This window comes from Taudactylus pleione, unplaced genomic scaffold (assembly GCF_031769625.1).
Source record: "Taudactylus pleione unplaced genomic scaffold, aTauple2 ptg000845l, whole genome shotgun sequence".
Taxonomy (NCBI): domain Eukaryota; kingdom Metazoa; phylum Chordata; class Amphibia; order Anura; family Myobatrachidae; genus Taudactylus; species Taudactylus pleione.
The window spans coordinates 2,606,953-2,619,678 of record NW_028285247.1 but is presented as its reverse complement, the minus strand read 5'-3'; the positions used below and the strand labels follow the sequence as shown (position 1 = coordinate 2,619,678).

Sequence of the window (12,726 nt, the reverse complement as noted above, 5' to 3'; positions counted from 1 at the left end):
TCTGCTACATGGCTGCTCTCACTATAATCATGGAGCAAATTACAGGGAGTTGCCATGCCCTCCCATGTGGTCACACACTCCCACCATACTTGGGCCCGTCCAATGTCTTGGCAGCCCTGCTGGGACCACTCATTACCAAAAGTCGCCTATGGTCAGATCCTATACAAAAAAATTCAGACTCACTCCATCTTCCAATTCCAACTTTTCATTGTATTATGGAAACAACTCTTTTATCGTACATCTATGGGGGCCCTGTGCGGATTTCATGTAAAGCCTATTTAGTGGTCTTGACCTCTCAGGACTTAATTAAGGATGGTTTGTGTGCTGTCTGTTTATAAAGAGCCACCTCACCAGTCCAATATAGCAGTCCCTGTATCAATCTGCTCAGAATACGGATTCAGACACATCATCAGATGAATCAGATGATGCGCAGGTTTCTTCTTTAGGCTCTAGCTTGGGAGAGGAGGACCATCCTCAGTGGATGTTGCTTCTTTAGTGAGGGCGGTTAAATCAATCCTAGATATTCAGGATGATGAACCAGGCCCTACTAAGAAGGCTACAGTGTTTAAACACCAGAAGGTGGTCAAAACAGAGTTACCTAAATCTGAGCAACTCACTGAGCTTATGGAAGAGGCATGAGGTAACCCGGATAAACTGTGCATAAAAGATTAGCATTGTTGTATCCTTTCCCAGCTTCTGAATGTACTAAGTGGGAGGTACCTCCTACTTTGGATGCTTATGTGATGCACTTAGTCAGCAATGCTACGTTGCCTATTCTATCAGCATCTTCTCTTAAGGATTCTACAGATAGGAAAATTGAAACATGTCTTAAGGCAATATTTTCATCATCGGGAGCCGCTACTCATCCAGCTATGGCTGGAGCCTGGGTAGCCAAAGCTGTTAGATGTTGAATGGACGGGAGATTCTACCAGAGAACAGATGAAATATATTTCCCACATACGGGAAGCAGCCTCCTATTTGGGAGGAGCTGCAATAGAGGGGGCGTGGCCTACACCGGGCCCGCAAATAATGTTATGTATATCAAAATGGCCCTCGGCAGAAAAAAGGTTCCCCACCCCTGTTCTAAAGCATCAGCAGCGTCAGTAGTGGCGTGCAGGGTAATTTTGGTTAACATGCTGGAAAGCTGATACAGGATCAAAGAAGTCTCTGGAAACTTTACCTTTTTTATGGAAATATACTTTTTGGAGCAGAGTTAGATAAGATAATTGCTACTCCCAGAGGATCCTTCTCACTCCAGAGGTTCGTCACTCCCTCCTGTGGTGGCTGAAAAAGGACCATCTGAACAAAGGATGCCCATTCTGTACTCTAAATTGGGTGCTTCTCCCCACGGACGCTAGTCTTCGCGCATGAGGGCAGTGACATGTCATCACACCTTTCAGGGAAGATGGACAAATCATGAAAGGCATCTGCCAATAAACATTCTGGAACTGCAAGCAGTATACAAACCACTTGTCATGGCAAAGGACCTGTTCCAGTGCAGGCTGGTCCAGACCCAGTCCGGCAACGCGACTATGGTGGCCTATCTCAAATTGGGGAGGCACAAGAAGTTATGCAGCCATGAAAGAGGTGACAAAGGTTCTGATTTGGACTCTGTACACTTGAAATGGTTGACAGCGAAGACTCTTTGTCTCCTCGCTATCTCTTCTGCATGCAGAGTCTCTGATTTGGCAGCACTGTCTTGTCGCTACCCCATTTTTGTGTTTTCACCAGGATAAAGCTGTTCTTCATACAAAGGAGAGTTACCTTCCTTAGGTAGTGTCCCATTTTCATTTGAATGAAGAAATTGTAGTTCCAGCTTTTCAAACTCCAGATCTTTCTGTAGGTGAAGCCTCCCTGGATGTAGTACGTGCTCTCCATATCTATGTGGAGTGCACAAACTAATTAGATGCTCTTTTTGTATTATATGGTTTTCACAAACGAGGATGGCCAGCTAACAAGCAGACTCTGGCGAGATGACTACGCATGACTAACTCTCTGGTGTAACACACAGGCTGATCTCCCTGTACCAAGCATGGTGACAGCTCATTCTACTCTGTCTGTAGGGCCATCGTGGGCGTTTAGTCGTGGTGCATCTGCTGAACAGTTGTGTAAGGCAGCCACGTGGTTTTCTGCCTGTTTCTTAGGTTCTACACCTTTGATACTTTTGCCTCAGGATGCTTCCTTTGGGCGACGAGTTCTCCTTTCTGCTCATGAGTGTCCCCCACTCTAGGGGAAATGATTTAGGACATCCCCATGGTATCCCTGTGGATCCCTATGTACCCTGAAGAAGAAATTTAGAGTTATGGTAGACTTGCCTAGATAACTCTTTTTCTTACCTAGATAACACCTTGGCTGCATTGGGTAAATTTTCTTTTCTTGCGACCACGGATTCCCTCATCTTGTGTAAGTGTGTGTCTGGTGTACGATTGCTTTTCCTTCTCCTGCCTTGAGGCTTGTTTACAAAACTGAAGGCCTGTGGCTAAGAGTTAGGTATATATGGAGGAGGACCCGAGGCATCCTGGGAGCTGAAAGCTTTAACTGTTTGGTGCCTGGATCTCTCCAACCACATTATCCCCATGGTATCCCTGTGGACCCTATGGACATCGAAGAAAAGGAGTTATCAAGGTAAGTCTACCATAACTCTAATTTTTGGAAACAGCAGGTTGCTTGTGAGTTTCATTATTATTGCCACAGACTTTGGATATAATCAGCTTCTTCATTTTTATGTGGTATTATACAGGCCACTTACCTCTATAATATATTATAATGCAATAAATGTTTTCAATTTGACACAAAGTTACTTGTATGAAGTGATTCCTATGTTTGTGCCTTACCCAGCGGCTGCGTGGCAACTTTTAGCATGGGGGCATGCCACAAGAGGTTAAATGAGAATGACTGAAAATGTGGCATTGCAGATTATCTAATATTGATTGTCTATATAGCCAATATAGCATAAAAAATGTTTCTCATGAGCACAGGTATACCATCTCCTGGGCGCAGGTATACTATCTCCTGGGTGCAGTTATACCATCTCCTGATTCTCCTGGATGCAGGTATACCATCTCCTGGGCGCAAGTATATCATCTCGCAGGAACAGTTATACCATCTCCTGATTCTTATGGGTGCAGGTTTACCATCTCCTGGTTCTCCTGGGCGCAGGTATACCAACCCCTGCGTGCAGGTATACCATCTCCTGGTTTCCAGGATGCAGGTATACCATCTCCTGGTTCTCCTGGGCACCGGTATACCATCTCCTGATTCTCCTGGGCACAGGTATACCATCTCCTGGTTCTCCTGAGAGCAGGTATACCATCTCCTGGGCACAGGTAAACCATCTCCTGGTTCTCCTGGGCACAGGTATACCATTTCCTGGTTCTCCTGGTTACAGGTATACCATCTCCTGGTTCTCCTGGACGCAGGTATGCCATCTAAGGTTCTTGGGTGGAATAATACTATTTCCACTACAAGTAAATTTGAATATTTCCACAGGGTTCTGTTCCAAATATTCATTCTTTATTAATACAAGAATAATAAATTTCTCCAGATTGTTGAAACAACTACAGTAAGATGTTTTTTAAATATTTCAATTGGAAATAGTATAATTCCACCCAAAAACCGCCCAAGAGAACAATTCTTTTATACTATACTACCTCTACTACCTCTTTGAGGAGATTCTGGACTCCAATGGTGGCTGATCAGAGCATGCGCAGGATCTGTACTGCGCATGTGCCAATAATTTATTGCTTGCAGTTAGGGATGTGAGCCGGACCATTTTTGCAGGAGTTGGATTTGCCAAACCTGCCCTGACTAAATGCTAAAATCACATAATTTGGCCTTTTTTTTTTTCTAGAGTATTATTAACCCCAATAATATTAATTTCCAGTCATTTACAGTCAATTTAGACCATCTCACAGCTCACAATTTTGTTTTCACCATTATTGGCCAAAGGCTGCAGTGAGCTGGCTGGTTACTAAGCGGCAGACACCGCATTTTAAAGCACATCTGTGAAACATTGCCACTCACTACTGAGTCACAGTACTTGTGTGTTATGGACACACAGAGGGCTAAGGCCCAAGGGGTCACGGTGCTTATATACACAGAGGGCTATGGCCCAAGGAGTCACTGTGCTTGTATACACAGAGGGCTACGGCCCAAGTAGTCATGGTGTTTGTATACACAGATGGCTATTGCACAAAGAGTCACAGGGCTTATACACACAGTTGGCTTTTGCCCATGGAGTCACGATGCTTATGCACACAGAGGGCTATTGCTCAATTGAGTCACGTTGCTTGTATACAGCACCAAAAATAATATATATATTTTTTTACTTTTTTGGGGGGGCACATAGCAACTTGTGAGTCTCGACACTTTAATCAGCAGAGTACAGAGCAGCATACATCAGTGTGCAGTGTGCCCCCTATACACAATCACTTTGCCAGCACAGCCACTTGTGAAGGTGCCTACACACTACGCGATGTGCTCACAATGCGATATCGTGAGCAATTTCCCTTGAACTCTCCCCGGCAGTCCAGGACACGATGTGCAACAAAGCTTCACGATGTGTCACAAGATCTATTATGCACAATCTAAAGATTTGCAGATTTTTAGATCGTGTAGGATAGCAGACAGATGCTTGCACGGATCAGGGATATCTGTGATGCATGCATCTGTCTATAATAAAATAAACACAGATGCACAAACGGGATCAGTGAGACCCATCCGTGCTGCTATGTTTAAAAAAATGAAAACGTGTAAAAAAATAAATAAAAAAAAAACCGGTGTGACCTCTCCTCCAAAAGAGCAACCAGCCCCGGGCTTTAGTGACCCAGTGCTGGTTGTGCAAAATACGGGGGACAAACAACGTAGGGGTCCCCCTTACTTAAGCACAACCAGCAACGGGCTAGTCAGAACCAGCCCTGGTTGCCAAACTACGGGGGACAGACGACGTAGGTGTCCCCCGTATTCTGCGCAACCAGCACTGGGCTCTGATCCTTTCACCGGGCCCCCCGAAGCCAGCCGAAGCATTAACCCTGACCGCTAGTCAGCCCAGGCCAGGGACCCCCCAATAAAGGGGTCCCCCTCTCCAGGGCACCCCTAGCCTAGGCTGATAGCCCGGGGCTATCCCCGCCACCCCTGGGCGGTGGGTGGCTGGTTGATAGTGTACGTGTAATGTAAAAAGAGAGAGTATAAACATTGTCGTTACAGTAGAACTGCAGGTAATGTAGGTGAGTATGTATGTATGTAATAAAACTTTACTATCATGTTGTGTGTGTGTATTGTGTTCCTTACAGGTGAACTACAGGTACCAGCCCTTAATGCCCCGCATGCTGGTACTTGTGGTTCTCAAAGTACCAGCATGCGGGGGGAGGCTTGCTGGAACCTGCAGTTCTACTGTAAAGACAATGGGCCTGATTCAGAGCCAGACGCAATTAGCGCTCGCTCGTCCTGAAAATAGGGGTCGCTATTCAAATGAACCGTTCGCTGTTTGCGGTCTGTTCACGCCTCTAGGTCTGAACGAGCGAACAAATCTTGCGGTCATTTTTTGGGAAACTACGCCCCCTGGCCGCTCGCATCCTACGTCATGTCCGCTATTTATTAGATTAATCGAGTACATCGAACAGGGTATGAACTGCTCGCTATTCTTGTGGTCGGTTTTTGCTACCACAACTTTGCGAGCAGTTCTGGCTATAAAATAACCCAGTGACGTGGTCAATGACGCTGCTGTTTTAATTATGCACACCCATAAAACGCCCGTTTTGACCTTTAGGCACGCCTGCGTTCTGATCTCCACTCCCCGTTTTCAAGCACCTTCCCCTGTTACCACCCACATACGCCTCATTCTGTCACTCAAATAAGCAGGCATTCGCTATTTTGCGAGCACATGAATTTCGACCGCACTGACTGGTTCGCGCATGCGTATAACGATCCGTACGCATGCGCAGTTGGCCAAACATCGCTCGGACCGAACGAGCTGCCGCTTACGAGTGGCTTTGAATCAGGCCCAATGTTTATACTCTTCTTCTTTTACACTACACATACACTATCATCCCGCCACCCACTGCCCAGGGGTGGTGGGGATAGCCCCTGGCTAATCAGCCTAGGCCTTGGGTGCCCTGGAGAGGGGGGCCCCTTTATTGGGGCGGTCCCCAGCTCCCCAGGGATCCCCGGCCAGGGCTGACTAGTGGTCAGGGTTAATGCTTCGGCTTTGGGGCCCGATGAAAGGGTTCCCCTGGCTGTGGCATTAGCCCCCCCTGCTAGAAAAGGTCCGGTGCTGGTTTTGGATAATACAGGGGCATTTTTTCCCTTTGTATTTCCAGAATCAGGACCGGATCAGAGCCCAGTGCTGGTAGTGCAGAATACGGGGGACCCCTACATCTTTTGTCCCCATATTTTTGGCAACCTGGGCTGGTTCTGTCTAGCCCGCTGCTGGTTGTGCTCAAGTATGGGGGACCCCTACGTTGATTGTTCCCTTTATTTTGCACAACCAGCACTGGGTCACTAAAGCCCGGGGTGGTTGCTCTTTTGGCGGTGGGATCACACCGTTTTTTTTTACACAGGTTTATTCATTTTTATTAGACACAGATGCACATATGGAGATCCGTCCATGCATCTGTGTCTTCATGCATGCAGGACGGAACTCCTTGTTCCATGCCTGCAAGCATTGTATCTGGTCCGCGGCTCAGGTGGACTCTGATCCCCAATGTTCGGAGCGGTTTGGATTCCACAGAATCCGAACCACTCATCCCTACTTGCAGTGCCCCCAACCTGCAGTACGATTGGCATGCTGCAACTTTTTCGGGCAGGAATAGGGAAATGTCTGTTTACAAAATGGAGCGTGTACCCCATTTTATAGGCTTGTCGAGGCCAGGGTCCGAGTCTTCCAACACAGATTTCCTTGCCATGGCTGAAGAATTTTGGCTGCCATTCTTACACAGATGGCTGGTGGCTGTCCAATGGTGATCCGATGCTGCATCTTCGGACACGGGCTAATTCGGCGTGCACTGCTGAATGCAGATTCCCGATTATCGGGAATCTGCGCATGCGCAGGACCCATACTGTGAGTGTGCAGAATGGGTCCTGCTAACTAACACGCACGTTAGACCTTGAATGCTCTGCCTGATTGACAGACAAAGGCATTTAAGGGGGGTGGTCAGGCGCTGTCCCTGGAAATATTGCAGTGCTGGGATCGCAAATGCAGCAGGGGGTGTCATACACCTCCTGCTGCATTTGCATTATTGCAAGGACACTATTGCAAAGCTGCCTGCGTGCAGCTTTGCAATTGCGTTTCTTGCCGAATTAGGGCCACAGTAATCTGATCTGCACTGTCGGTAGTGGACTTCTTTTAGCCTTCAGATGCCTCCAGCGGCATTAGCAGCAGTGATACAAATAGCGTACAGCTATGAATCAGGCCCCGATATCTCTAATTGGAGTGACAGGAATAAATCTTTTCAATTATATAGCAAATGTTGTTACAGTATGTCAGAGAGCTTTAATCGAATATAACAGCTACCAGACCCTTACCAGAAGCATTCTTTTGGCCTCTCTACAATACAGAGACAATTATTTAGGCTTCTATACTATACAGAGAGCATTCTAGTGGCCTCTATACAATACAAGGAGCATTGAAAAGAAAGTGGTTTAAGCTGTAAACCCCTACACCAGTGGTTCCCGATCTTTTTTGAATCACAGCGCCCTACAGTATCAGCATTGTTATCACAGCACCCCGAAGCCAAAAGTTTGTTATTGAGAAATTCAGAGAAAAATTTAGTGAAGTATTAAAGTTAAGTAAATTAATCTTTCCCATCATCCTTAGGCTCAGTTATGTGGTTGGGGACAGGTTTGCGCTTCTGTTTGTCCACATATTTACATTACATTGACAATAAATAATTTGATTCGGTTTTAAGTTTGTTTTGTATACTTTGTTTTTTTTTTTCCTTTTAGCTTTGTTACAACCTTTGCAATAAATACTGTAAATTAATAAATAATAAAATAACCCTTGGAGTGGTGTCAGATAGGCATTTTGTTTGCTACAACTTTTCTGAAGTAGCACCATGCAGACACTTTGGGAGCAATTTAAGATCTAAAATGATGATAAATAGAGAGCAGGCTATCCTGTCACTCCTCAAACTGCAAGTCTTCGCCCATGTGATGGGATGGTTCCCATTCACCTGGATGTGTCAATGATTGTTCTTTTCTAGTTTGAAAACGTTCGAATTCAAAGTGCCTGTCTAACACAAGTGTTGGTGCTGCCGAGCAGCTGGTGAGGTTAAATCTTCCTCTTTATGCTCTCTTTATGGTTGAGGGAAAAAGAACAAAAAGTAACACGTGGCCATAATCAAAGATTCCCTATTCAGAGCTGTCTGCAGATGACTAACTAATAGGCAGGATGCCACCAAATTTATCAAGTATACTATTCAAGACACAGGGAGGATTTGTTCCAAAATCTGCTGGTAGGGCAAAATAAGTTACTGTAAGGGGCAAAATGCATTCTCATCATCCTGAGTAAACTTTTTCATTTTTATGATTTCTATATTTTTTGTTGTTTTGCCTTTTTGGGGATTAACAGTTGGCGAGACATAGTCAACAAAGTGAAGGCAAGGATGACTGAAGAAAAAGGCAACCAAATTGGTGTTGAAGATGCTGTTGTAAAACCTGAAGACCATCATCTCAATATACCTGCTGGGGACAAATCGAGTCGGGTTCAACAGCATAACTACCAGAGAGCTGGAGCAGATGATGAGCTTGTAATGGGTAAGTGTTCTACATGCTCTGCTCTGTCATATCCTTCTGTGCTGTGCAACATATTGTAGATACATTTACCTTTGTCTCTCAATGGTGAGTTTATAACCGCAAAGATTCAAGCTTTAGGCCAATATGGTGAGTGGATCAAGGATCTCAGAAGTGGCGCTTTACAATAGAATGTATTTCGTAAGCAATCATTAGACCACGTATGAGACTCATTAGGTTACCTGGTCTAGGAACAGTATAAACACAAAAAAAAACGTGACTTACAGTATAAAACCTGGCAGGACAAGGTATATAAACATTGCCGCATCAGCAGTCATAAGTCACAAATCAGCAGTGGGACGGCTGAACGTTTGGTTTGGTGCCATTGATGGCAGTAAGGAAATTATATTATAAGTGAGGGAAGGTAAAGCACAAGAGGGAAGAGGACCCTGCTCGTAAGAGCTTGCAATCTGATGAACAGTACTTTAGATGTTCTTGCACTCATTAATACTACTGAATATATATACAGTATGTATAACTGCTATAGGATTTCTAGTTATATGCGGTCATGTAAACTGCGAATTTATGAAAATGATTGCGCTGTAACACTTTTAGAATGATTATTTGATGTCTGCTCAGATAGCAATTTATAGTGCAGCTACATGTATGTGACAGGTCCACTTTATACATTTATACCTATTAAAGATGGGTATTTAAACATAGAAAATAAGAATAGATGGAGAAAAAGCAAGTATCGGTGGTGGGATTACAGGTACCTAGATAATTTGGTGAAAGGTAAGGTTGGAGCACTCCTCGCCCTGAACAAAATTCTGTGCTTGCTCCAGTAGTGAGAATTGCATCCCCTCTGTGCACACATCCCCAACTTCCGTTCTGTAAACTTCATGTACAAATTGGGGGGAGTTCCCTGTGGAGGCCATTCCAATGAATAGATGATTGAGTTCTCCAAGTACATTGCTGGGGTCAGTTCATTGTCAAGTACAGAAAATCATTATATTTTTTTTCATCATTACTTTTTGTTTTAACTTTCGAATGTCAACCGTGTCCATTCTACCACATTGACATAAGTAATTATTTTCTCATCTGTCATTGTTTGCAGGATAATCCCTATCTACCTCCCTACAGCACACTTCTGATGGGTTGCGTACTGCTGTGTTATGAGCTGTACGGGCCTCTTCCATGTAGCTGGCTTATATGAAAAGTGATTTTTGGGTAACCTGACGTGATTGAGTTGTTCAGCACTATGTCTGATTTCTGAGCATCTGTCGCCAAACTTCCAAAGGTTAATTTATTGTAACCACAGGGAGTAGAAGCAATGCATGGGAAGCCCAGTGGGAGACTGCTTACATCTTTTAATAAGTAATCGCATGCCAGGGTAGTATATCTCTATTTTTGAACTCTCATTAAAACTTCAGAGAGTCCTATGATTTTATTTTTAAGTACTAGGCTGGATCTAGGCCAGATTCAGTAGGGTGCTTGGTTGTACTCTGATACAGGCTCCATCACAAAGCACTTCTGCACAAATTACTCACCAACCTGGGGTTAGATTTACTGAAAGCTCTAAACAGGAATAGTATCTAGTACATTCTAGAAAATAACTGCAATCTGATTGGTTGTTTGGACAATACCCTCTGATCGTTAGAAATGTCACCCGCCATCTATGAATTATGACTGAAGCATTCTCCATAACATAATTGTCTACTCATTGGGTTTATATTTTCAAATCTAAAGGTTTTGCAGGCACAAATCTATTGTATAGCTGAAGTTGTCAAATGGACATACTAGATGTCTGATAGATCAGCGAACAAAGGGCCTGATTCAGACCCGCTCGCGAGTGCTGAGCGCTCGCAAGCGGGTCGATGGTGCCCAAGTGCGCATGCGCACGACGGAGGCAGCTCCATCGTGCGCATGCACGAGACCCGAATAACGACGGCCAAGCCGTCGTTAAGGGTCTCGCACCAAAGGGGGCGTGCTGTCTATGGTGATTGACAGCACGCCCCCTTTGGTGGGCGTGCTGGGGGCGTGGCTGCCCAGACGGAGGTGTTCCCATGGGAACGCCTACCGTCTGGGGCCGGCCCCACTGATATCACTAGTGATGTCAGTGGGAGTGCTTTTGGCTCTGATAAGCCAAAAGCCCTCCTGGGCTTGCGGCAGCGAGACCCTACCGCAGGGTCTAGTCGCAAGCCCGATTGTCGCGATGATCTTGACCATCACGACCATCATTTTGGCAGCTCGCTATAGCTGTGGGTGGTCACCAACATCTATGCGAGCGGCCAGGAGGCCGCTCCAAAAAGGAGCAGGGACGGCCCTGATTCAGAGCGAGCGCTCTGTCAGAGCGTCCGGCTCTGAATCAGGGTCAAAGTGTGCAGGGTAATGGGCACACATGTTGTATTTACACCACTTCTATCGGGCAAAATTGACGCTACTGTATATGAAATGGACATCCAGATGGTTGTTGTTGTGTACACTATTTTACTTACTGATGTGTCTTCTTAGCCTTAATACGCCATGCGGCGCAAGAGGCCGGCACGTATGAGCCGCCAGGTCCCATGCTCTTGGTCTCATTGGATGCGACAAACCTTCTCAACTGCACTGATTTAATTTGATATACAACACTTGTATATCTGTGTGCGTCTGAGTCTGTATATGCAGCACTACAGAACTTGCCGTTGAAAAAAACAGCGCCCACTGCACCGTGACACTTCGTATATAGATTAAGAGACTCGGTCGTGCACAGATACAAAAGTGTCGTCTATCAAATTAATCAGTGCATTCACGTGTAGCTGTTTGTCTCATCCAATTGCGACCAAGACGCATTTTTGTGTGAAAGTCGCTCGGCGCAAGCAGGGTGCACAGGACATCTCAGTCTGTATGGAAAATGCTGCCTTCGGGAACGAGGAGTACAGCCGGAAATGTCAGCCTATAGTCCTACATGAGCTGTGTCCTGATGTGCTCACAGCTGTTCTGCTCACAATCTTTAAACTAAAACAATCATTTTCCAGGACTTTAGACAACAGACAGACCAAAATGGTCTCAACTAGTTGGAATAAGATGGTAAACTTTCACTGATTTTGGCACACAGAAAAGCCTGGAGTAGCAGTTAGACTGGGAAAACCTCATGCATCATTGGATCTTCTGGTTTCCAGGTTCAAATTTATTATCCATATAGGACTCGCCTACTCCATAAATCCACAAACAGGAGGGAGCGCTGGTGTTGGGCGATGGATTTAATAAATATATAACAGTTAACAGTAAAAAAAAACAGTCGGTAATACATAATGAATCCAGGAACTGAAAATAAAATCATCAACAATTGAAGAGAACCATACAGTATAGTTAGTATAATTCAAATAGTCTAATGCCGCATACACACTAGCCGATAAGTTGGACGATATGAACGAAATTGTTATCGTTCGTTGCGTTCAATATCGTCCAGTGTGTATGCAAGACATCGTTAACAATGCTCGCTCCTGCAGATTGTTAATGAAGTCTTTCATTGTCCGTACTTGCAGGGCAACCTGATGATATCATCAGGTTCTGCAAGTACAGCGATGAGGGAGGGTGCCATCACTGAACGAGATCGTTAATGATATCGTTCAGTATATGTTCAAAGACGTTAACGGCATTAAGCCCAGCAGTGCAGGGGAAACTCTGAACAATGTTGCTCATGGAGCATATCGTTAAGTGTGAATGAGCGTACACACACAGATTCTTTTAAGCTTAGTAAATGTCAGTGGTAACCGCAAACAGTCTATCTGTAAATAAACCTCTTTATTAATAGTGAAAATGTGAAGCATCCAGGGAACACAGAGGTTAGTTGTCAGTATGAGAGCAGATGTTAGTCCAGCAATAAATGTCACTTACAGCAAGCAGCCAGGAAGTACAGCACAAAGGGCAATAGTTAGATGCCTCTAAGCAATAGAATCCTGTAGTGGGTTGACTTGTCCACTACGCACACATAGTTGTGTGCTAACAAGTGAT

The 12,726-nt window shown here is 44.9% G+C and overlaps 1 protein-coding gene across 1 annotated transcript in view; it reads left to right on the top strand.

The window, feature by feature from the left end:
- The window catches only part of LOC148474401 (uncharacterized), a 237,928-nt gene that overhangs the window by 180,128 nt on the left and 45,074 nt on the right, over nucleotides 1–12,726 (top strand). Inside the window, exon 10 of the mRNA XM_088458633.1 lies at nucleotides 8,567–8,751. Within this exon, the coding sequence (XP_088314759.1) occupies nucleotides 8,567–8,751 (185 nt within the window). The remainder of the gene's footprint in view (nucleotides 1–8,566; nucleotides 8,752–12,726) is intronic.